This window comes from Armigeres subalbatus, chromosome 3 (genome assembly GCF_024139115.2).
Source record: "Armigeres subalbatus isolate Guangzhou_Male chromosome 3, GZ_Asu_2, whole genome shotgun sequence".
In the NCBI taxonomy this organism is placed as follows: Eukaryota; Metazoa; Arthropoda; class Insecta; order Diptera; family Culicidae; genus Armigeres; species Armigeres subalbatus.
In genome coordinates, this window is record NC_085141.1 from 257,476,505 (window position 1) to 257,504,329 (window position 27,825).

The 27,825-nt window shown below is 35.9% G+C and overlaps 1 protein-coding gene across 5 annotated transcripts in view; it reads right to left on the reverse strand.

Annotated features, from left to right (window-relative positions):
• LOC134223780 (uncharacterized) overlaps window positions 1–27,825 on the reverse strand; it is a 145,631-nt gene that overhangs the window by 80,797 nt on the left and 37,009 nt on the right. For 4 of the 5 annotated variants that reach the window (XM_062702972.1, XM_062702971.1, XM_062702970.1 and 1 more), the window contains 2 exons: window positions 781–924; window positions 324–602 (listed from right to left, as the gene is read on the reverse strand). In XM_062702972.1, the coding sequence (XP_062558956.1) occupies window positions 324–602; window positions 781–924 (423 nt within the window). The remainder of the gene's footprint in view (window positions 1–323; window positions 603–780; window positions 925–27,825) is intronic. The other variant, XM_062702973.1, reaches the window with a different exon arrangement.

Consider the following 27,825-nt stretch of genomic DNA (forward strand, 5'->3'; position numbering starts at 1 on the left):
ATCGTACTAAAACATGGTACAAGCGCCGCGCCGTCTTACATACCACGTTAAATACAACAATTTCGATGAACATGTCGTGTTAGAAACATGGTATTATTCATTATTGCAAAAATGTGACCTTGGCTCAGAAGCCTGCTAATTATTAATTGTGACAGTTTTTGATGAACAATAAACTGCAAGGTGGCATTGTCCCAGTTTGATATGAAGCCAACAAAGTGAAGTGAACTTCGAATATGTCGCATGCAGGTTTCTTCAATGATTAGCTGTTATGAATGCTAGTTCACGCCATTAAAAAGCAAATCAAATTACATAAATCGGCTTACCTGAATCTGCACTTCCAGCTCCCGCAGAACATCTTGTCGAGCCAACGCCACCTGTTCCTGCAGTCGGCGTTCGTAGTCCGCTATTATCTCGTGCAGATCATCGATCGGTTCGGTACCAATCTCCACTGTAGTGATATTAGTGGTTGGGATGGTGCTTTTGTTTATTAGTAAAACATCAGTTGGTGGCTGCAGAGAGTCCGGATTTTCTACCGATGTTACAGCCATGGGTGCATTTGTGTGAGATGCAACTTTGATCGTGATTGAGTCTTCGTTGTTAGGCTAATGATGTTATATGTTTATGTATGTAGGTTAGATCGATAATCGATGCCAAACAATGTAAAAGAAAGATATAGGAGAGAAGGAAAAATGTCACAATATAAGTTTGTTTTAGTATAAACACACATGCACACGTTAAGGATAAAATAGACATGCTGAATAATTATAAAAATATCCATACCATGCATTTCGTATTGGCTTCTGTCTCTTCGAATTGATGGAACGTTTTACGTAACTCGTTCAAGTCCCGCTCATGCTGCCGTTTCATTTCTTTTACTTTATTTTGATAGTACTCTCGCAAACTGTCAATATTTAAGTGGGTATCCTGAAAAAAGAAGAAAAACAACTATCTTAGAATATTTTGATGGATATTTAGCATTAATAGTATTGGTAAAACCCTACAATTAATTAAATATGTAGAAACATAATAATATAATTTCTAAGTTAAAAATTCAACTAAGGAGTAAGTAAGTGCACTCTGCAAGTTAAAAAAAATTGGGTGGCAAAAACAAATCTTTGGATAGTCTACTTTATGGCAAATTTTACCTAATGTCCATTAAACACTCCGTCCAAAAGTTACAGGCCAAAAAGTGAAGCAAAGTCGCCGCGCTCCAAGCACCCGGAAATCGACGGAACGTAAAATTCAATTGCATTCCTTGATCACGTGGTGACCACGGAGGGGTGAAACCTAACCCTAAGAAAATCGAGGACATTAAAACTGGCCTCTACCTAAGAATCCAAACGTAAGTCAATCAAAATCGACGACGCTTTTAACCACGGAGGGGTGAAACCTAACCCTAAGAAAATCGAGGACATTAAAACTGGCATTGACTCGGATATGTTGCTAGGAGTCGAATGCTAGTGGCTGGTACCCGTTCCAACAGAGAGCGGTACAGTGTAGCAAGGGCAGAAGAGGGACGAATCCACCGCAGAAAAAACTGTGTGTGATAACTGAAGCGCGGGAGAACATGGATAGAAACGATATGCTGAGGTTTTACGCAACTGTCAATGGCGCGCGGCATAAGACTGCGCCAGTGCCCGTCATGTGCAATGACCGAGAGTGGAATTTGCTGACTGACAAGACTATGGTGGCAGCCAGAAGTACTTCGAAGATTTGTTAAACGGTGGAAATGAAGGTATAGTAATGAGCAAGATGGACATTGTCGGCGACGGTCAAGCTGTGGAACCACTAACACTGAACGAGGTAAAAAGGCTCTTAACGAGCTGAAAACAGTAAAGCTGCTGGGAAGGACGAGATCCTGGTCGAGCTTCTCAAACACTGAAGGGAGCAGCTGCATCAATCAATCCACCACATTATCCAAAAAATATGGAAGAATGAATAACTGCCTGCCGGCTGGTTGAATGGCCTCATATCTATAAAAAAGGGCGCATACCAGATTGTGTCAATTACATATGGATCACCCTTCTGAACTCGGCGTACAAAATCCTGTCGTGTATCCTGTCTGTTAGACTGAGACCACTTGAGGAGGCCTTCGCCAGGCAGGCCAGGCAGGTTTTCGTGAGGGCCGATCAACGACGTATCAAATTTTAGCCTGCGGATGATCTTTGATAAAATAAATTGATTGCAAACTCACCATCTGTTCATTGATTTCAAACCAGCGTACGATTCTGAACATGGTTTTCCGGCGAAACTCATTAGACGTTATACGTGTATAAAATACGGCGGACTTCAGTGGGCTGGTCACTTGGTGCGAATGTCGGAAGAAAGAATAGCAAAAAAATATTCAACAGAGAACCAGATAGAGGCCGGCGACTTCGTGGAAGGCCATGAACACGCTGGCTGCACGCGGTTGAATCGAATCCGACCTGGAGACCCTAAACGTCCGGGGAACTGGAGGAACACCGCCCAAGACCGACGATTATGGAGCTCTACAATACGCCAGGCATAGGTGTATTGACGCGTAGGGGCAGCAGGGACTATGGCCAAGGGCTTCACGACCCCTTCCCACGGCCTCTGCGGATTAGGGGCCTGCCTAGGACGTGGTGCGGTTTGGCAGTGGGCTCTGTTAAACCTCTACAAAAAGCTACATGTGTCCCCAAGCAGGCCTTATCAAAGCGACCGTGCTAAAACGCATCATTTCACTCATTTGCCAAAAAATCATTTTGGTTTAAAAACGCATTTGAAATCAATTTTGGGGCAATTTATTGCTTATACATAAAAGCGTGTCTAATATTTTATGCGACAAACAATTATTCAATGTTTTTAACGAAGGAGAACAAAAGAAAACCTACGATGATTCAAATGGATGATTCAACTCATCCATGAGTTTTTAGGTGCTGAGTTGGGTGCGTTTCAACGCACGCTTGATTTGAATCATCCATGAGTTTTGAGATTTTGAGTTTTTACCAACACTGGTCCCTACACACTTAAATTTTTCCACCGATCTCGGCTGTGCAAATCTCGGTTTAAGTTCGTTTGCTGGAATATCGGCTGAATGAACGTATGTTTACGGTGGCTTCTTTGAGTGCCGCAGTAAACAAACTAATTTTTCAGCTGAGATGTCAGCAGTACGTCACGAACCGAGCGCTCGGCTGTGCGGATCTCGGCAAAAGAATCAAAATATGCCGAGCTGAACTGAGTGTGTATTTCAGTGGGATAGTGCGTGTGCTGCTTCAGCAGAAAGCGAGTGATCTGCTTGTGTTGAGACAGGAGTGTCATAATAAAGGTCGCTCAACCGCTACAAAATAATAGAATTCATTGATTATACTCTTCATGCGATGAGATGAACTACGTGGAAGCTCTATACACTGAATTTAGCAAGGCGTTTGATCGCATTGACATTCCATTGTTACTCTTCAAATTGCAAAAAATTGGAATTGAGCCAGGACTCCTCATATGGCTTGAATCTTACCTCACAGACCGGCAACAAATTTAATAGAAAGAAATCCAATCCAATTCAAGTCACTTCAGGAGTTCCACAAGGCTCCCATCTTGGCCCTCTTTTATTTATATTGTATGTAAATGACATTTCCCTCATTCTCAAAAATATAAAGCTTTTAATTGATGTCGATGACATAAAGTTATTTATGGAAATAAAAAATGAAGGCGATATTATCGTATTCCAGAATGAAATACAGATGTTTTATACATGGTGCAGAAAAAGCCTATTGCAACAAAATGTAAAGAAATGCAACATAATATCATTCAGCAGAAAAAGAACAACACCAAATACACAAATTGCACTTGGAAACAAAACTGTAGAAAGAAGTGAAAGAGTTAAGGATTTAGGAGCGATTTTAGATTCAAAACTAACTCTTGTTGATGACTATAACACAATCATTCACAAAGCTAATAATATGCTAGGCTTTATCAAGCGCAAAAAAAAACCCTACACAATCAAAACACTATATATTTCATATGTACGATCCATACTGGAATATTGAAGCATTGTATGGTCGCCTTACTTAACCACACATAAAGAAAGAATAGAATCAGTACAAAAATAATTCTCGCTTAACTTTTCAAAAGGACCTAAGTAACATTTTTTTCATGAATTATTTTGAGTACCGCAATCAAAAGCTTTCATGTTTTTCTGTTGATTGCGCTATTCAAATTAATTCATGAAAAAATGTTACTTAGGTCCTTTCGAAAAGTTAAGCGAGAATTTCTACTAGACGCTCTTCGTAAATTAGGTTGGTTGTCATTTCCTCTTCCATCTTAAGCGCATTTTACACCTCCCGTGAACGTGAACGTGAACAAACTGTTTTTCGATAATAACTTCTTGATACATACTCAAATCGTGAGGGAATCATGTTCAAATGAAAGGCAGATGCTGCATTTAGTAGTGAGATGCAAAAAAACATGAAAAACATAAAAAATATCAGATTTATGAGCATTCCACGGTCATGCCTGTGAAATCATCGTGAAATCGTATCTGCGGTGAACTCATCGCAAGTGTATACGCGACGGTGAACATGAACGTCGCGCTCTGGTGACTTCAAAATACAAGGAGAATAGATTGATTTGGATTGGGAGTTCACACCGACCGAGAGTGTTTACTGTTCTCGTTGAATCGGTTTCGGTGGATTCCTGCTTTGTGTGTCGCTGTTGCTCATTTTACTACTCGTATCGGTTTGGTCGGAAGGAAATTAACTCAGTAGTATCTCATAAATGAATTGTGTTTCTTTTTTATTATTTGGTAATATTATTTTTTCTTTTTAAATATTTATTTTAATACTTCAATTATTCGTATATTCAATCGAAAAATTTATATTTTCATAGATAGATTACTTCATTCATAAAAAATTAATTCATTCTTTTTCTTTCCACTGAATCTTGGCCTGCTTCTTTACTCAATATTCCATTAACATTTCCACAGTTATTATTTGTTGTTTCTATTCTGTACCCGTCCATTGCATGGATATGTGTCTTATGTTGCAAGTACAAGTGGCCAGTGAGTCGAGATTGCCGAAAACCTGAAAAAAATCTTTTAGACCGCAACGAAAATCGAGAATACTTCGCCTTTGCTGACAAGGTAACTAGAAACCATTGTATTTATTCATAATTTTTTTTTTTAATTTTATGATTTATATTCGATGTAATAGTTAATTTATATACAAAAGAAATACGACTGGAAGATTTGGTTTTTTATTGGTGTTTTATTTTTATTAAATTATATTAATTTATACGGGTCTCCAGTTAGCCTTGAGAGCAAAGGCGTAGGATTCCTAACACAAATGGCGAGTTTGATTCTCGGTCCGGCCTAGAATGTTTGCGGTTGGAAACAATATCGGCTCCCTTCCAGTGTATAGTGTATCCATTTTACTTGCCACACAAGATACATACTTATGCGATTGACAGCTTTCAAATTACTCTAGAAGGTAAGCCAAGTTTCAGTGGAATGTAGAGCCAATGCACAATGGGAAAATCCGATTTCGAAGGAGGAATTTTTTTTTTAATTTTCTTTACGAGCGATTTACAGAAGAAATCAAGGGCTTATTCGAAAGAGAATTTTCCAAGAAGATTCAGTGAGTGCTTTTTCATTGGACGTGGAACACTTCTGTATGTAGATATTGAGCATGTTTTGCCCCAATGTTCACGATATATCACGAGTTTTCATATTTTTTCTATATTTTATCTTTAGGAAATTTCTCTAAAATTGTGTACATCTCTTCACTGTGGATCCATAGAGGTGCACTAAATATGGTAATAGTTAGAAATTTAAGGGATTTAGGGGTCAAATAGGCATCAAAGTGCATTTTATGTGAATTTTTCATGTATTCTGTAAAAATAAATAATATTTACAGATAATTGTTGATATTATTGTCCAAAAATGTTGTACAGACATTAATAAATGTTTGTGAAACAATAACTAATGAAGTAAATCATTTTGCAAATGTTTTGTTTTGTGATTTATTGGATAAAATACGATTTTTAAATACTTCTTGATAGAGCCGATGCCGAACATTTCCAAACCATACCCGATCGCACAACTAGACAAGAGTTATCATATTATTTGAGAGTCGATGTGACAATCGATAGGATGAGATCGGAAATATTCTTTTCTCATGCCTTTTCGCCCAAATTCCTCTATGCAATTATATAGCTCAATAATTGTGAGTTAATAGATGATGGAGTAATGTTAATTTAATGATAATTTGTCAATTATACTATGAAAATAACAAATACTCGTATATTGCATTGGAAAAATTGATTCGAGGGGTTTTTGAGGTCAACAAGCTCAGAAGCTTATTTTATATTAAAAATAAATTCACAAAAATGCGCTTAGATGATTATTTTAGCCCAAAAACACTTTAATTTTCAACTTTTGCCAACAAAATATGAATAGTGCTAGTGCTAGTGTATAGATCCACAATGAAGAGGAAAACACAATTTTAGTACAATATTTTACAGATAAAAGGACGAAAAATATAAAAAAAAGATTTATGGGACACAGGCGTAATACGAGCTCAATAACTACATACAGTAGTATCCCGCGTCTATAAAAAATCACTCACTGAATTTCTTTGAAAATTTTCTTTTGAATAAGCTCTCATTCTCCTCTGTCGTCCGTGAAAAAAGTTATCCTATTTTGTAAAAATATATATATTTAATGAGCTTTTAGACTTGTATGACCCCAAAGTCCCCTATAATTCAATACATTCAATGAAATATATGATTATTTGTTATTTTCATTATATCATTGGCAAATATCATTTAAATTAATAGTATTTTAAGTTTCGCTGGTAACAAATCGCGTCGATCACTTTTTATGCACCTTTAAAATCGTCGCCAATATCTTTAATTTAAATCTGTGTTAATGCAAAGTCAAATCATTAAAACATGCAAAAAAAGTACTCAACTTCTGGAAATAATCTGATTATTGAAATCAAACAATTTTGTTCGTAGTTGATCTGACAGATCTTATGGCCATGTTTGCTGGCGACAATTTGCTTTGCGACGATTTCAAATTGACGCGGCCGGAAAATTCAAATAAATTGCATTTTGACGCTTATTAAATACCAAAATCCCTGAAATTTTCAGCTTTTTCCAGCAAAATATATGTAATGCCCTTCTGTCGATCCACAGTGCAGAGATAAACACAATTTTAGACAATGTCCTAAAGATAAAATGACAAAAATATGTAAACTCGTGATGCATGGGACATTGGGGCAAAACGAGCCTCATAACTACATACAGAAGTGTTCCACGTCCTTAATTCTTAAATTCTTTGGAAAATCCTTTTTTGAATAAGCCCACTAATCTCTTCCGTAAGTTTTCCGTAAAGAAAGTTATTATTTTTTTCTCTTTTTAAAGCGGATTACCTAATGTGCAATGAAAGAATTTTTTTTTTGTGTATTTTTTACAACACCATCATTATTGTTCATTAATTATAATTTATTCATTTGCTTATTTATTGAGTCACTGATTTACTAGGTTTCAAAATAAATTTATTGATTTATTATTTTTTGTTGTTGATATATTAGATTTTTGAGTGATTAGTTTATTAATTTATTTTTAATTTATTAATTTACTGTTCATAAGAGCATAACTTTTCCATATAGATAGCAAATCATGTAAATATTTGACAGTTATGCTTGCAGCAGCAGTTTAGTAATTTATTAATTATTAATTGATTAATTTATCAATTTTTTTATTCATCATTTTATTAATTTATTATTTCATTGATTTATAAATTTGTTTATTTATCAATTTGGTAATTTAATAATTTATTAACATACCTTTATAAACTTATTATGAAATATTTTTTATTATTTAAATATTTTAATTTTGATTATTTTATTATATATATTTATTTATTTTATTCAATAATTTATAAATTCATTCATTTCTGAATTTATTAATCTAAAAAATTATCCATTTATTAGTTTTTCAAATCAATAATTTTGTAATTTAATCGATTGTTCATTTTTTAATTTATCAACCCATTAATTTGAAGTCATTTATTTATTTATTAATACTTTTGTTTATTCAAAGTCTTAGCTATATTAGTTATAAATGCTTGGCATACTTTTTCTGCTTTGCTACTACTGAATCATTTGATATGCTTCCGATATGCTTGTACATCGTATCTGTTGTTCACGGTGAACAGATTTTTAGAATGCTTTTGCCATTCGAACGTGAACTAGCTCCGTGGAATTTTTTTACCTGATTTACCAGAGAAAGCTTCTCTCCTCTCTGATATATACACCATATACGCCATATATCCACCACAGCAATACAGGGAGAATGAAGAATCCAACAAGATGTGTAGATTGCCTCTCTGACGTTTTCATCCTGCCTGTCTGTCCGAGCTTGTTTTTTTTGTATGCACATGTTCGTATGCTCTTTGCGTTATGACCGTCCACGAGGTACAAATATTAATAATAAATATTATTCTGAATGTTTGTGATTAGGTATAGGGTATCTGTTCCATTAATAATAACATGCTCCTATATCAATAACATTCGCGAAACAGGCAATTTAGGCTCAATTTGTGTCGTGTTTTGTTGTAATCCTGCTGCTGAAAAAATCACAAAAATGGAGAAATAAAACAATTTGCGCACCGATTCTTTGTTTTCGAATGGTATTGATTTGGATACATGGTATGAATTCAAGGAGCAGTTCCCCTATATGAATTTATTCAATAAAGGTGTAACAGGTTAACTGTTCGGCGGGTGATATCTTTTAAAACGTTACACACTCGTCGAACGTTCAAACTAGACTGTTTATTAATTCAAATTCTTAACTTAACTTGAGCTTCCATTTGGAGGTACCTGAAGTCATTATATAAATCACACCGTCGGCACTATCGTGCGACGGGTAGCATGGGAACAGCTTGCCCTGGGAACAACCATAAAGCGATGACTCTGTAAAACGACACTTCCAAAACGAAGTGCATAAGCATTGCAAAAGGCATCGACTTGATGAGTCGCTGGATTATGGAGTCTAGAATTATATACGGCATGCCGCAAGAAATGCGATTTTAAGGAATTGAACTAGGGTCGGTGACATACGTGATACGCATGCTACACCACCACCCTTTACTGAAAAATGATTGAAGATCATTTTTAATTTTGACTTCAAATACCTCTCTCAAATTACAATGATTATAATCCTGTTCCTTCAGTAATTTTTTCTTTCTTACATTTTAAGCTCATCCCTCCTTTCGAAAAGAATGATTTCACATGGTACAATGGCAATGGCAATATGTTTGTTATGATATTTTGTTGGTGGTTGTTTTCCATAATTCTATCTGATAATGGGTGAATTGCATTCTCAATTTCGTGTGATTCAAAATAAAGGATAAGTTTCATTAGTATTTAAGAATATGCTATCATTTTAATTTTTAAAATATCAATTCGAAAGGTGTGCAATAATAATCTCCACTTTTCAGTGTACATTCCACTAAAAAACTCTATATATATTTTTAAATAATTAAATTGCAGTTGAAGTAGTGTTATACAAATAATAATAATGCTTTTGTCCAATATGCTTTGGATTATTTACTGAAGATCGGTAGACATTCATTCAAATACCTTTAGTTTTTCTCTAACGAACCGATAATTTTGTGAAATCTACGTTTTAATATACAAAACCGAGTTTAGGTAAAAGAAATGCTTGTTCATTTGTAACTGCTTCGTACACATGAAGTTGATCAGGCTTCTGTGTTTGAACGTTGCAATGACAAACATTTTCTTGTTTTTAAGAAATGGAACTGGTAATTTAATCAATTTAAGCGAAAGGTCTCAATATGAATTTTGCTAAAGCAGTTTTTATTTCTTCTGTATAATTCGTTACGTCTTACGAAATATATAGTAAAAAAATTAATGTTGCATAGAAAAAAAAATCATATAATTAAGGACAGATCCAAAATCAATAAAGTATTAAATATATATATTTGAACATTCTTGATTTTTTCAACGTTGTCGCTATTCATGACAAAATTATTATAGCTGATAAACAATTTTTCCTATATTCTATGACGTCCTTCTGCTCTTCATTGAGGCAGGCATCCGGGGAATAATAAAAAACTAGCGTGCGCAGACTTATCTGGTCGCTTTTCAAGTTAATTTAGGCAACAAGCACTAGAGCTTGGCCATTTCTTCTTCCGGGCATCCGGTATCCTTTTAATCCGGGCATCTGGGGCAATATTTAAAATTCAATATTAAATAAATACGTGGGTGCAGGCCTGCAAACCCTTTTTTCTATCACTTTTAGCACCCAGGCATTCCTTGCTATGGATTTTAAGCCTTTTCGCATAGCTAAAGAGAATATTATGATTTTGTTTCCTAATTCTAACAACCTTCTGGGGATTTTAAGCCTTTTCGCCCAGGGGTTGAGTAAATAAATAATGAAATGTATTGGTTTTTTAACGAAATTCTGGGGATTTTAAGCCTTTTCGCCCAGTAATTACGTAATAAATAATAAAATGAAATAAATATGTTTGAGCTTACTTTGTAATTTGTTGATATTATTATTTATGTGTTTTTTGTAGTTGACATTATAAAGTTTTTAGCCATTTTATTTGTATTTTGTTTAGTTTTATTTTAGAAATATCTAATCATATCGTATTTTATATTTCTACATTTTATATTCAAATTTTCATTATTCGAGGGTTGTTATTAATGATTTTTAAAAGTTTAAGTTATTTATTTGTTATTGTTGGCAAATTATAACAGTTTTGTTTTTGAATTGAGTTTTTCAATTGTTAATTTTGCTTTTGTTTATGTGTTCATTATAATATAATTATTGTGTTGAATTTAAATCTTACTTTTTTTTAGTAATATCAGAAATATTTGAATAAATTAGTATGTTGCAAATCTTGATTTTGGAATTTTATATTTTCTTTATATATTATTATTTATAAGATATTTTTGTTTTAGGTATATTTTATTAAAAATTAATAACACGGGGAAAAAATCTTAACGTTTTACATCGTAGTAGCAAAGCTAAACGTTCAAAATGAAAGTAGTGTGAGTTCACCTCTATTTGTGAAAATGTAAAATATAGCCCAAGAAGGAAAACATGTTTTTTTATTATTGGAAAGAAGAAACAAAAAATAAGGGTATAACTCAGGAAAATCGACACATACTTTATGGCAAAAATCCATGTATTTTGAAATATGCATATCATGCATCGGCACATACTTTATTGCATACAAATTCACACATGGTTACTATGACCCACATGGATAGTATGTGTGAACACTCATGCAATGCATGCGGGGGCATGGAATATATGTGTCGAAAATATGGAATCCATTTCGCTACCCCCATTGCAAAATCCATGTTTGAACTCATGAATATAATGCGGAGATTTTTGTAAGTGTAGGGATAAATTTATAATGAATACCAAATATTGTGTTTGATTGATAATTTTTTTTGTTATTGATTGGTAATGATCAATGTTTACGAAATTTGCATTGTTTTTAATTTTGAAGGCAAATTTGAGCCAGATAAATAAAGCCATTCACTTTTATACGGTGAATAGTAGGATAGAGGAGAAAGAAACTTGTACGATTAGGTTAAAATCAATTAAGTAATACAGAAAGAATGCAAATGAATGTTTTTTTCTTCCTTGGATGATCAAAGTGAAAACTTTTTGCTCGAAGCAAAAAGTAAAATGTTATAGTTGAGTGTACTCTTCATGAAAGTATTTATAAATGGGTACCTAATTTGGCTATGCAAAAAAAACTTAACAAAAATGAGATTGCATGAATGGGAATATTGTGCTTACATTTTAGAAAAGCACAAAATTACAAAAACTTTTTTTTTGTCATTTTATTTTAAGTTTAACCTGAAACTAAGATGCATAGTTCATTTAAATGATTATTTTCAAATGTATAAACAAATTTAGATAGGCTTAAAAACATGTTTTTTGAATGGTTACATGAAGTAATGGTAAGGTGAAAAAATAAAATTAGCAGATTGATGAGTTACCACATTTTGGAAAAACATATATATAGGATGAGAAAATATGTTTTTTTTTTATAAGTCAGTTTTGGACATTAGTTTTAAGTATGCATTAGAAATGGCTTGAGTTAGTTTGCAAATAATTTAAATTTCCTTTCAAGGACAAATTTCCGTCGTATGATACACGTTGTATGTTTGATATTATTCGAAATTTTGGTAATAGAGTTTGCCATGACATTATTTATAAATAATCTAGTCACAAATAAAAAAGATACAACTGAATTATTAACAAAATATATGAATTAAAATTAAAAAGAATAAAATTAAATTGTATTTTTGCAATTGTCAAATTTCTGACAGCAGAAAGGTGTAAATGCACAACGGAGTCTTTAACTTAGAAGTGTAGTTTAGGATTAGTACGCTTAATTGCAACAAAGTAGATAAATTTATGACAACTTCGTACAAAAAAAAGATGTTTGTTTAGAATTGTAAGTAAGTTTTTAGTTACACTGGGATTCTTTTCTAACAAGTTTGATAGCTTTTTTTTTCTAAATAAAATCTATTCTTTTTTTTTTTTGTTGATTTGAATAATTTTGTAATTTCAATTCTTCAATAATATGTTCAGCAATAATATTATAATTAGCAATATATAATAATAATAATGATTTTTTTTTTATATAAACCTTCGCTGAGCTCTTCAAATTTATTAGTCTTTTACTGTTTGATTTAATTATTATGTGCATTTGTGGCAATGATCATATTAATTTAAATAAATAAATAGTAAAACTCTAAACTAAACTGCTAAACGTCACCCATACTCGAGTGATTCTACTGTACTTTTGTGTTGCGCAATTCAGTTGCAACATGAATTTTCTTTATCGTAAACATGTATTTAACGATTTTCTTCGACTGCTTTACGATTTCTTAGATTAAAAACACTTATTTTTATATGCTAAATATTGGATTCACCGTGTTTCTATGCCTTTGTAATTTCATTAAAACGCATAAAAAGATTCACTTCTTCGTAAAATGTAAAAAAAAAATTCAAATTCGTTTTTCGTTGAAGTTTATAAGTGGTTTTTAGTATTATTATTAATTACTTTCTCATTGTGTGCTTTTTTGAGTTTTAAACGAACAAATATACGCGCGAACAAAACAATACCGCAGTTAAACCTACGAAAACCTAATATAAGACGTAAAGTTGTAATTTTGAATCATCAATAAAAATCTACATTTACTCCGAGACTTACAAGAAAAGGAAGAAACTAAACTAGAGCTCATCTATAGAGAAAAATGTCGCACGACAGTTAGAAGATAGCACTATTCAACAGATTATAATTTCCTTTGATTTTATGCGTACATACAAACAACATGTTGTTCATTTTACTCACTTTCTTTTGAAATTAGATAAATTCCGCTATTACCTGGTTGCTGCTGCATACTTGCTAAATGTTTTCAGCGAATTCATCCGTGTCGAGTCTTTCGGCGGTTCAAAAGACATTGGGGTACATGCCTTATCCAGGTTATGGTGTTAGATGATTTTGCTGTGTGACAGCACAGCGACGGCGGCATCCGGAGCTAATGTCGATGTCTTTCTTCCTCGATATTGGCACTTTATTCTAAAATCAGCGTAGCTCGACCGGACGGACACCACATTAACCGTGCCGTCGTGAACACGTATGTACTTTTCGCTTCACCTGCGCCAACTGCATGTATTATGTTGCGCGAGTTGTGCTGTACTCGATAATTAAATCCACCTGCAGCTCCACTTTTGGTCTCGTGTTTCCAAACGTTGACTCACGAGGCATTTTGATTGATAAATCCCGATCTCCTACTGAGGCGATGATCGTAGGTTTTTGTAATTGTTGCTTCTGATTCAATCTTATAGATCACACGTATCGACTTACTTGTACACAAACTTTGGTTCAATTGCTCTGTTCACTCACGTTCAAATTTCCATTAGCTTTGAAAATAAGTTTTGTCCAACATATAACGTCATTTTTCCAACATATTATGTAGCGAATGCACTTGTGTATTCTATGTGTCCTGCGTCAGCAAATCTCGACCGAGAACTAAATTACACACATGGTGTGATAACCGCAATTGGGGACATACCGGGCATCATTTAAATCCATTTTAGCCACTCAACTTTGTACATTTTCTTCAGCCGGCAGGGTGACGGTTCCTGCCGGCTCACCAGTCTTTATCACTTTATTAATTGCCGGATTCGGCCACTTGTTCACTGGTCGCCATGTAACAGGTTAACTGTTCGGCGGGTGATATCTTTTAAAACGTTACACACTCGTCGAACGTTCAAACTAGACTGTTTATTAATTCAAATTCTTAACTTAACTTGAGCTTCCATTTGGAGGTACCTGAAGTCATTATATAGAATCACACCGTCGGCACTATCGTGCGACGGGTAGCATGGGAACAGCTTGCCCTGGGAACAACCATAAAGCGATGACTCTGTAAAACGACACTTCCAAAACGAAGTGCATAAGCATTGCAAAAGGCATCGACTTGATGAGTCGCTGGATTATGGAGTCTAGAATTATATACGGCATGCCGCAAGAAATGCGATTTTAAGGAATTGAACTAGGGTCGGTGACATACGTGATACGCATGCTACAAAGGTGTTTATTTGAAAATCAGAAAACATGAATTCCATGAAAACTCAGGAAAGTTATATCTTGTTTTGTCAAACAGTCTATGTGACATATTTACATAATTTGGATAATGACTATCAACAAAATCTCAGCACAGCAAAAAATACTAAATGAATATTAAGACTTTCAATAGTAAGCACAACAATTATATACGATACGATATGTGAGCAATTGAATTTTATACACCAAAACTTGAGCAAAAATTGGAATTTTTTATTGGCGAACTCTTGTCAAATATTCAAACATTAATTAAAACTGTTCGAACAAATGGATACTACACTGGATTCTGTTTTTAAACGATTTACATTTTCTCAATTTTCCATTTCCATATTAATTATCATGTGATTTTTCTTTGATTTATTCTGGATTTTTTGAAACATGTTGCGAAGAGTTTGGTGGCAAATTGAAGTCACACGATCAAAAATACGAGCGAAAAAAATCGTCTGAAAACAGAATCCTGTGTAAATTTACAAAAAAGAGATAAAGAAAAGTATTAAACAAATGTAAGCCAAAAGAGAAAGCCAAAATTGTATCTAGCAAAAGTAAAAAAATTCCTCATCAAATTAAACTTGTTACTACATGTCAAAATCAATCGTTCAAATGGGGTAGAAGTCACTAGATAGAAAATTTGAAGAAATTTCTTCTCTTTTCGTACATTCGTATTTTCTTAACTATAATTGCATAATTGAACATTATTGTATTAATGTATGAAACAGAATGAATCATGTGAATTACATGCTTCGTGGGTAGGTTTGCCAGAACTACTCAAACTCGCTAGAGTTAAATAAAATCATCATCGACAAAACGCATTCGCATCCTCACGAGTTCATGAGTGATTACTTTCCATCTAATTCTTGTTTTATTTTCGTATCTCTCTGTTCAGTAGATTTGCTTCTTGCAACATTACAAATTGCTTCACATTTCAATTGCATTATCAATTTATTTAACTAATATTATTTCATTCAACGAATATTTGATAAATTAATGTTTATACATTTCGAAGAAAATCATTAAAAATGTAGGCCAACATTCTTGTACATAGAAAAATCTAGCAATTCTGTATGACCCAATTTGTGTATGTAATGATCCTGTACAAAATTATATAGATAATTTAACAAAATGTGTTGTTCTCTCCTTTGATGCATACCAGTCGAAAGAAAATATTTGGATTCAGGTCAATTGACCACCGGAACTTGTTAATTCAACTTTGAACGCAAAATGTATACATTTGGTAGCACAGTTGAAAATTTGCCATTCAGAAATCATTAAGTATATGTAACTATTGACTTTTCATAAAAAAATTCCCGAATATTTAAACGAAAATTACGATTAAAATTAAATAACTTGATCAACATTGTTCCTTAGATTACCCACTCAAATAATTCGTATACATATATGCGACAATATGTTTCATTTTTATTTTCTTCGTTTACTACTGCACACTTACTTGCTGCCTGCATTCGTGGGCAATAATTCAACACTTCCAACTAGACTCGATTGTCCACGACGATGTTCACTGTGAAATTATCGCTCTTTCTCACCTCTTGTTCATGTTCACGTTCACGGGAGGTGTACAGAGGGCTTTATGAATCACGTTGCATGCTTATAAACATACAAACATGGAAACAGCGTCGAGAGTTTGCAACGGTTTCATTTGTTAACGATATAGTATCTCAACGTGTTGACTCAACTGAAATTTTGTTGAAATTAAATAGGACAAAAATAGGAAAAAAAACATAGGACATTATTTTTTACTAACCACCGCCGAACAAAATTATGCCAAATTTGGACCTCTTAACCGAATGATGGCTGTTTATAATCAACACTGCGAAGCTATTGACTTAACAATGTCTCGGCATAACATTAAACAATATTTTCAAAAAACAAACATAAGAAATTCAACAATTTAAATTCATAATTACAAACAACTTTAGCAAAAAATTTTTTTTAAATGTTTTTTATTATATTTCATAATCTACTATAGCATTACGAAAGAAAAAAACATGTATACGTATTTGTACTAGTCTACGTCGGTTGACGAAATAAATAAATAAATAAATAAATGCGTCACCACTATTATGTCTGTATGAAAGAGTACATTAAGTACAGCCTATACATGGTCCAATTCAACCAGAGGAAAAATTCTAACTGCCAGAGGCAATTGAAATGTATTAATAATAACTAAAAATATAACATAGCAAATAAGGATGATAGTGTTAAGAAAACACGGAACACCTAGTCTAAGAGATGAATGCATGTATAAGATAATTAGCAAATAAAAAAAAAAGAAAAAAAAAAAAAAAAAAAACCAGAGGAAATATTCTAACTGCCAGAGGCAATTGAAATGTACTAACAATAACTAACAATGTAACATAGCAAATAAGGATGATAGTGTTAAGAAAACACGGAACACCTAGTCTAAGAGATGAATGCATGAATGCATGTATTAGATAATTAGCAAATAAAATTAGTAAAAAAAAAGTACAGCCTATCATTCAGAAGTATGGCTGGAAAGGGGTTCCAGGGGGAAATTAGGGTTGGAGCCCAAGGATGGTTTAGTGGGTGAGAGTCCCACACTCCGGTACACTGCCATGTGGTAGCTTGGAAACTACTACACGTGTGCTGGATCAGTGCTTAATGTATTACTCCTTGTAAATTTTGAATTCTTTGAATTCCTTTACGAACTACTCTGGCAATTCCTTCAGAAATTCATTTAGGAACTCCTTCGAAAATTTCTTAAGAAAACCTTTGGAAATAAAAATTGTACAATACTTTGGAGATTTTTACAGAAAATCTTTTAAAATTTCTTCGAAAATTCGTTTTTCTAAAATTTCCTTAGAAATATCTCTGGATTTTAATAGGGTAACCGTACCCTTAGTGGAGGTAGCACCAATAGTGGAGGTAGTGGGGTTGGATTTATCATATTTATACACTTTACGATGGTTTCAGTTGATTCGCCGTGCTTAAAATATCCTGTTAAATGCAACTTATCCTTAGATTTTGCTTGAAAAACTATTGAAAACAATGATTTTCCTTAACAAAATTGACTCCTTTGCACCTATAGTGGTGCAACTGTACCAATAGTGGCGAGTCTTACAAGAAACCAATGGAGAGCACCACTATGTTGATGTTAAATGACATCTATCTCATTTTTGTTAGCAAATTTATTAGTTTATCTATTGACTAAGATAATAAATCTGTAAATTTCCCATAATTATCAATTTTTTAAAAATATTTTCTTTTTTGGATCTACTAATACCTCCACTATTGGTACCGTTACCCTAAGGTAATTTCTTTAAAGAAACATTAGAAAACTTTTTTCAGTAAAACATTTCCTTCAGTAAATCATTAGGAAATACGTTTGTAAATTTCTTAACGTGCTCCTTTAGAAATTCCTAAAGCAGATTCCTCGGAAATGCTGTTATAAATTCCTTTGCAAACTTCTTCAAGATGAAATTCCTTTAGAAGTTCGTTGAAAAACACAGTTGATGTAAAAGTATGAGATTGCTAATGTCGCTCCTGTTCGCTTTACCAACATCTGTTTGCTTGGACCCAGCAACCAAAGTACCAGTACTATAAGAATAAGTATCAAACCGATATTCTGCCGCTAACCGCAAGTCGAGCACATCTGTATATGGAGGCCCATATACAGATGTGCTCGACTTGCGGTTAGCGGCAGTATTGGTGATGAAACCAAACATGCACTACAACATGATGGACAACAAATGGCCAAGTTAAGCTTGTGGTTAAGTTTCAAAAGTCTTTTAGGAATTCCCTTGCATTTTTTCTGAATTGCTAGGGTAAATTGTTCCAGATATTTCTTTATAAATTCCTCCAGTAACTTTTTCGAAAGTTCTTTCGAAAATTCCTAGCAACTCTTCCAGAAATTCTTTTGGATCTTTGGAAATTCTTCTAGGAATTCCTAAGGAAATTTCTTTAGAATTTCCATTGAAATGTCTTTCGAAATTCCTTCGGGAATCTATTCAGAAATTTATTCGGAAATTTATTTTGGAATCTCTTTGAAAATCATCCAGATATTGATTGAATACCCGAGAACTTTTTTTAAAATTTGTATTGGAATTCTTTTAGAAAATCCATTTAGAATTCCTACGGAAGTTTTTCTTTAATACAAATCCTTTACATACAAATTCCATCAGATTTTTTTTGAAGATCCCATCAGATTCCCCTTCGGAAGTACCTCAAAGAGCAAGTAATAGTTTACAATATCTTGAGTAGCATCAATGTCTCATGTCATCAAACTGTTCAGCTCGAGACGGAAACCACAAAGATAGTTTCTCATACAATTTCAACAGTGTACGTTGAAGCTCGATGATGAGGAATACTTCTTCTTCTTCTTATTGACATTACATCCCCCACTGGGAAATTGCCGCCTTGCAGCTTAGTGTTCATTCAGCACTTCCACAGTTATTAACTGCGAGGTTTCTAAGCCAAGCAAGTTACCATTTTTGCATTCGTAAATCATCGTATATTAGGGTTTTTACGACTACGCGAGTTTTCGCTATTTTCGCGGATTTCGTAGATTTCGCGCTGATTTACGTATCGATTTGAAAACCTCGCGCGGATTCGGCGCAGATTTAGTGGTGTGTGAAGATTTTATAAATAAAATGGTAAATCTAATGCTAATTTATTACACTCTTGAGCATTATGAGGGGAAGGAGGCCACTTATAGTTATTTTTATTCGATTCTGAAACATGACTTATGCTAAATATGTCTATATTTAATCAACGCCCATTTTATTATCTCGTCTCTTTCGTCATAATTTAGAGAGATATATTATCAGTTTCTGATAGATTAAACATTTGACGACAAACCATCACATCATGTTTTTAAAGTTTTCTTGTCAAGAATTAGTTGTTTTCTTACAAAAGGTATACACCCATATTCTTGTTTACGTACGAACACGCTTTCAAATAAAAGTTAATGCGCATTCTCGTTTACGCCAAAAAAATCAAATGGGGAAATGATTCTAACGAATCACATTCGATAGAAGGGTAAACTTCTATAGATAGTTCCGAAAAAAAAAACCCGCAGGGACGCATTTTTTGCGATATTTTCGGATAACTCCGAAGGTATTTTCAAAGGAATTTACGCTGTCTTCGAGGCGTCGTTTTTCACAAATATTAAAAAAAAAACAAATTTTCAGATCTGAACTTCATGATGCGATGACCGCAGGAATTTCTGAAAAAAAAACCTGCTGGAATTCGTCCCCTAATTAACGAGAAAAAATCCGGAAGGTTTTCCATGCGATTTCCGCTGGGATTCACGAGGACTTTATGGGGCATGTATTCCTGGAAGAATTTTAGCAAGAATGCTAGGAGAAAGTTTTGCAAAATTCACAAAGCCATGAAAAATTAGCCTGAAGCGATGACTGCAAGAATTTCTGTAAAAATTCTGTAAAAGATTTTCCGCAAATTATTACGAGAGAATTCAATTAAATTAACGAAAAAAAACCCTGAGTTTTAGCATGAAATTCCAGGGGGACTACTTTAGTGAACATTCCACGGGTTTTCTCGGAAGAGTTTCCGCAGACAATTTTGGAGTAAATTCTGTAGTAGTACCTATAGCAGTTGATTTTTTGAAGAAACTTCGGTGGATTTTTTTTTTAATTCCTTGAGATTTTTTTAAAAAGATCACGAAAATCTTGGAAACAGTTTGCACCCAAATGATGAATAGCTGCAGGAAATGTTTAAGGAATTTTCAGAGATATTCGGGGTTCTCCGCTAGATTTCCAGTCAAATCTACACAGGAATTCCGGCCGAGAAATTGTGGCAGATTTTCCGTCAACATTTTTGGAAAAATTTTCGCAAAAAAAATTCACGATTTTCCCGCATGAACTCTTGGAGAAAGTTTTCACAAGAATCAAAGGAGGATTTTCGATAATCGAATTGTTCTATTACCTAACAATATACAAGTTTGCCTTGTAATTAATAATTGCTGCATGATTTACATGATTTATTGTTCCAGGTAAAATTACGGTTCCGGCAGTGAATTATTTTATTTTCTAATTTATCTATTGTGAGTACATTTGGCCTGAGTCCTTGTATACCAATGCATCTTGTACCGAATTTTGTATAGTTTGCATGAAAAAAAACACCTCCAAGAAAAAAACACACACAGAACAAAACATGCCTAAGCTTTTCTAAGAAAATGTTCTTATAGAAATAGTTTGCTTTTCATTTTGGTATATACATGTGTGAAGTTATAGTTTAGAATCATTTTTTTTGTTGGGGCGTAGAACCACTGCGTCCATTGAGTTGAACTTTTGTGGTAACCCACTAACTTTCCAGGATTTGCAGTCCAAATTTCTCCTGGTTGCATAAAGAAACTATATAGAAGTTTAGATCTACACTTGTACAATGCATCACAACTGCAAAGCAGATGTCCCGAGGTATCACGTTCCATGTTACAGAAACGACAAATATCATTCTGAACCTGTCCTGAACCAATGTCCGATTATTAGGCCAGTAAAGGTGCAAAGAGCTCTTTTATTGAGCTCCAAGAGCTTGTTGATTACGGAAACATTGGGAATTATAAATCTCTTTGATTGAGCACATTTTTGGCGACCAACCAGTTGGTCATCAACCTTTGTGCATCCCAGGATTTCAATTTCATTTTAATAATGGCACAGTATGTTATACCGCAGAAAGGTTCTGGGCCAATAAACTGTGTGTGTTTGAACCTTGTTTCGCCAGATCGTCTGCCTTTTCATACCTTCAATGCTACAATGTCCGGGCGTTCCGGAACCCAGTACAGATTTACGGAGTACACTTGGCACACCTTTCGCAATAAAATAATGCATTCCCAGACAAGTTTTGACGTACATTTAAAGCTACTCAATGCTTTGAGTGCCGCTTGGCTATCCGTGAAAATGCAAATATTCGCGTATCTATATTTCCTATCAAGACAGATATTAGTACATTTCATTATAGCAAAAATCTTCGCTTAGAACACCGTAGGATAGTTTCCCATTGCGACTGGGCCCAAGGATTCGCGGACTCGGGCAAGGTCGAATCGACCGAGGGCGCGCCAGCGAAGACGGTGGTGCCAAAGTCTACTCAGACTGAGGCTCAAGTATTTGCGGGCACGTCGGGGGTGACTGCTCCAACGGAGCAGACACAAAAACGGGGAAGACAGTCTCCAGGGGATGAGCTCCCTGGAGGCCGCTCCAAAACGCGGAGGGTTACTACCCCGAACAAGGGTAGTGGGCTGGGAATCTGAACCCCGGCCAGGTACCTCCAAAACCGGCGAAAGAAGGACCTGGAAAGGTCCGTCCACCCAGGAAAGATGGTGGTAAGGGGTTACGGCAGGCTGAGAGCTCTCAGCCGCACCAGACCAGGGAAATAGAGGGGGATGACGCCTCCTGGACCCTGGTCAAAAACAAAAGGAAACCGAAGACGTCAAGGGCGTAAAAGAAGGCCCAGGCGAATGAGGGTAGCAAGAAGTCTAGGGTAGGCGCGAATCGCTCCAGGGGCGATGCCCTAGTCATCAAGACGGACGAGGCTAAGTACTCGGACGTCTTGATGGCGATGAGGAGTGACGTCAAGCTCGGTGAACTCGGCGCCGACGTACGTCGAATAAGACGTACCCGGATGGGTGAGATGATCATCGAGCTGAAGCGGGGCGTCTCGCAAAAGGACGCCGCCTACAAGAAGTTGGCGGAGGAAGTCCTTGGCGAGACGGTCAAGGTGAGGGCACTCACGACGGAGGTGAATCTAAGGGTTAAAGACCTGGACGAGATCACCGAAGTCGAAGAGCTCGTCACGGCACTGCGGCGACAGTGTGAAGTGGAGACGCCCACCGTAGCCGTTCGGCTACGGAAAGGTCCGGCAGGGACGCAGACGCAAGTAGCATTGGTTCGGCTATCTGCAGCGGACGCCTCCAAGGTAGTCAAGTTAGGGAGCGTCAAGGTGGGATGGTCGGTATGCCCTGTGGGCATATACGAGCAACCCGAAGTTTGCTTCAAGTGCCTGGAACCGGGGCACAAGCAATGGGACTGCAAAGGCCCTGACAGAAGCAATCTCTGCCGACGCTGCGGATTGAAGGGACATAAGGCACAATGCTGCACGAACCCTCCCAATTGTTTGATTTGTTCCAGCAAAGCTGTGAACAGCAAGCACCCCATGGGGGGTTCGATGTGCCCGGCGTTTAAGCGTGCTGCAAAATCACAGTGCAGGTAACGCAGCTGGCTTGCTCGGCATCGCCCGAGTGTTTGGTGTGCGCAGGTTTAGAGGAAACGGCGGAACACGTGTTGTTCGTGTGTTCACGTTTTCACGCAATGCGTGACCACATGCTTGCCACATGTGGTCTGGACACTACCCCGGACAACCTAGTTCGAAGGATGTGTAAAGATGAAGTTGGCTGGAACGCCGTTTTATTGGCTATCGCTCAAATCGTCTCGAAGCTACACAGAAGGTGGCGCGTGGATTCAAGGATGGCTAGTTCAGGCGCAAATAAGAGGTGGTCCAAGGGATCGGAGTCGGCTTCATGGGTCATACCGGTGGTCATGCTCTGTGGTCGAACTCGATCCTTTTATCGACCAAGTGGCCGCGCGAAGAACAACATGGTATCGTCGCTTTCGCGGCGTCGGTCAACCGGGCGGGTTCCGAGCCCGAGGACGGAAAGGGCTCCTCGTCAAGGCTGGGGCAGGCGCAGGCACCCTCTGTGTGTTGGCGAATAGGCCCTGTCGCAGATAGGTCAATTTGGGGTGCACGCGGCATCCTCATTTTTGATATCAGTCGTGCAGAGGGAAGCAGGCGCTAACCTCGAGGGTGCGTTGTGCACTGGCCCCCTTTGAAGCATTACTTTCTGGTTGTACCGAAGGGACTGTGGGCTTGGCGGCAATGGAAACGGTTTAGCGGGTCGGGGATGTAGTCCTGCCTCCCTCGTTTGCTGTTGGAAGTGGTCCCTAACCCCGCACTTCCTGAACAACCCAGGATGTCTGTTGAGCAGATTCCCCCTCCATTGCTCAGGAAGAAAAAATCGCTATCCCAGGAGCGAATGTTCCTGCTCCCGTTTTTGCTCCGATTTTTAAGCCGCCAGTGTAGAATTTTATGGAACCGTCTCGAACAGTGGGACCTCCGACTTCATAATCCAAACGTGATGGCTCACATATGTTATAAGGAATGTCATAGTTCTCCACAGGTTTCATCCAGTCTCCATTCATATCCATCACTGACCCAAATTTTGTGAATTACTCAAATGGCCCACCAAATCGCCTGGCTTGAATAACTTCAATCGTTAAAGTTTTTCCATATTCTTTTCCGCTTCTAACTGCACAAATTCTTACAATGGTAGCAGATTTAGAATTGCATTTAACGATTTTGAAGGGGTGCTACGCATCGCTCCCGTTATAGCAATGGACACTAACCTTTGCAGCTTTGTCAGCTTCTTCTGTGCAGTAGCCTCTTTTGTCTTTAACTCCCTTCCAAGAGCACCCTATGTCAGTTTTGGACGAATAATGGAAGTATAGATTTACTTTATCATTTTTGGTTTTAAGCCCAATTTTCTTCCAAATATTTTAGAGCCTATCCAGAAGGCACTGGTTGCCTTTCTCTCAATATGAGCATTCCAGTTTAGTTTAGAACCCAGAATGACTCCCAGGTATTTGACCTGTTTACTAAGCTGAAATTCTAGTCCTCTAAGCTTTAGAGCTTTTGAATCAAGTTTCCTTTCCCTAGTGAATGGTACAATTACAATTTTTGACGGATTAATGCTAAGGTTTTACTGAATACACCATAATTGAGTGAATTTTAAAGCCCGTTGCATTCTTTCAGAAATGATATTGTCGAATTTTCCCCTCACTATGATGACAATATCATCAGCAAATCCTACAAGGAGGTGAAGAAATTGGCGCTAAGCCTTTTAAAACGTCGTCTACGACTAAGGACCATATTAGTGGTGAGAGGACTTCTCCTTGAGGGCAACCTTTTGTTGCCCATACTGTGATAGACGAACTTCCCAGCTCCGAAGAGATTTCTCTTTTTGCAAGCATGGTGTGAATTCATTTAGTAATAATCGTGCACTGATAAAAATATACACGTTCGATTCATGTTTTTCGGAATATGGATGATTTCAATCGGCTTACACCATCAACTCTAGTGGATTTCACATCGCTGAGATGTTCTTCTCACACGCAGTTCAAATGTCAATGTTTATGTCGTATTCCACTTGTTACACCACGAATTGATGTGCATAACAACGGATACTCATAATAAATACAAATTTGACCCATGTGTTTCAAAATATACAAATTTCAATCAGCTTACACCATGGAATCTATTGCATTGCATATCACTGAGATGTTCTTCACAAACTCAGTTCAAATGACAATGTTTATAGCAAATTCCATACTTGATACACCGCGATCTCATATATTAATCTAACAAATGTCATGATTTGATTAAATCAAACTTGAGTAGGCATTGGAACACATCTAATTGTGTCACTCTTTGGAAGAGAAAGCACATGTTTCGTCCAAACTAACTTTTTTCAGCTAATATTTTGTAGTAATTTATTTTTTTTCCAAAAATTCTGGTTAAAAACAAAAAAACTAATTGAATTAATTCGAGACACTGCAAGTAGACAACATGTAGATAACGAAATACACAGGTGATTAAATTTGATAGCGCTAAATTATGTTATGAAAATAAGTAAAGCCATTTAATTAAAAAGCTCCAAATTACTTTCTTATGAAGAATAATCTATTTGATTGTTTATGAAAAAGTTCTTACATTTAGCATTTGTCTATCTTAGTCCATAGAGAGAAAAATCGGATTAGAAAATGTGTTCCTATTGACAGAGGTAAGCTGATTCTACTTTCTCCATGAAAAATATTTTAAAAACCGTGCTCATGAAAAATATTCTCCTTTTCGTATAAACAGCCGGAGTTTGGCAAAGTCGAGTATACCAATATCGCAGCAAGAGCATTTCTTAAGAACCTATGTGGCAGCAGTTCCCTAAGTTCTCGGAACATCGAACAATTCAATTATCAGAAGCTAACCAATACAATAAACATAATAAATACCAGGTAGGTTCAGGAAACATGACTTTACAAAATGCCATACTCTATTATGTCAATAACATGAATATTTTCCTTCCCTTTAACATTCGTGTAACAGAATGCCTCATCAAAACGTTTAATTCCTTCGAAGAGACATGCATACCGACAAGCTGGAATCAACATGTCATGGCCAGCAGATACTTCTTGGCATTGTGGATGACAATTAAAGACTTCTTTTGGAATCGGTCGTAGGACAGAAGTGAAGGTTGTTTGATCCACTGACGATGGAGACAGCAAGGATCGATTCGAGTGTCCGTTGTAAATATTCCAATGACCATGACACCTGCGAAGGGTTAGGGACAAAAGGTCGAAAGACAAAAGGTCGAAAGGACAAAAGGTCGAAAGACAAAAGGTAGAAAGACAAAAGGTCGAAGGGACAAATGGTCGAAAAGGACAAAAGGTCGAAAGGGACAAAAGGTCGAAAGGACAAAACGTCGAACGGGACAAAAGGTCGAAACGGACAGAACGTCGAACGGGACAAAAGGTCGAAAGAAACTAAAGATCAAAGCTCAAAGATCAAAAGGTCGGAATGGATAAGGAACTGAAATGGAGAGAGTCAATCTAGCACCAGAGTTGCCCAACACAGTGAACAAAAACTCTGCTCTTTTATTTTTCACATTTTTTAACAAATAAATAAAATTCATTCAGTGAGTACAACTAATAGATGGATGTTGAGTTTTCTAAATGTCACTTCGATCTGTCATAATAGTGCACGCCGTACATCAAATACACCGGCGTATATTACACGCCGATGTATTTTCAATGCGTGCGCCTGCATGACGGCGGAGTGCACTATTTTGACAGATCGAAGCGACATTCAGAAAACCTAGATTTTCATCTATTATTTGCACTCATTGAATGAATTTCATTTAATTGCTAAACATAGTTTAAAATAAAAGAGCAACTTTTTATGGCAACTGTATAGGACAACTCTGTCTCGCGCAATACAAGTTTTATTCATTTCCTAAATCAACAATCTTTTTATCTCTAACAGAACCATCTAGATATTCATAATATTGTTTCATAGTAATTACTCCTTCTTTGAAAATTGCTCATTCTTCAACTTTGAATGATATGATGAGCGTGTTATTTCTACTTGAAGTCAAATGCATTTCATAATTTTTTTCGGAATACACCCAACTTGTTATCAACTTGTACTTGATCGACCTTTTGTCCCTTTCGACTTTTTGTCCTTTTCGACCTTTTGTCCTTTTCGACCTTTTGTCCTTTTCGACCTTTTGTGCCTTTCGACCTTTTGTCCTTTCGACCTTTTGTCCTTTCGACCTTTTGTCCCTTTCGACGTTTTGTCTTTTCGACCTTTTGTCCTTTCGACCTTTTGTCTTTTCGACCTTTTGTCTTTCGACCTTTTGTCCTTTCGACCTTTTGTCTTTCGACCTTTTGTCATAGATTCACCTGCGAAGGCATTTTATACATTTGTACAAAATTTGTTTTTATTTCATTTCATCCGTCCGGAATTCGATTAACGTTAGAGAATTGAAAACCAATGAAAGATTGTTTTTGTATACACCTCCACCATTGATTCGTTGGACGTTTCAGCAAAACAATGCTTATTAAATTTGGTTTCGATCCGATGACGGAAATCGGACTCCGGGCGGAAATTGCATTCTTGTAGCTTGTATCATTGTAAATATATGAAATATATGTAATATATGAAAGAAAACACGAAATTCATTAATTAACAAATAAAATTCAATACGATTATACATCAAAGTCATTAAGAAAACAAGCGAACATGTCAAGCCATTCAATCCAAATCTATTTATTTCACACGTTAATACCGTGTGGATGTTTCATGAACGGATGATGAGTTTCGATTGAGCGAAGTCGTAAGTTATACACATGACATTGATTTGCTTTGACAATTTGCGCAAATGTATGTGTGAAACACACGGTCCTCTTGTGTATTTGTTTTATAGTGTGTCGAAGTTTCTTTTTAACATGGAACGATCCATTGACGTTATCCAAGGCTCCTTCAATATCTAAGAAAGAACAAAGCGCTATTTCTTTTGCCGATAATAGAGCTTTCTCCACTTTAGATACCACGACTGATGAAAGACTAATGGGCCTGAATGATTTAGG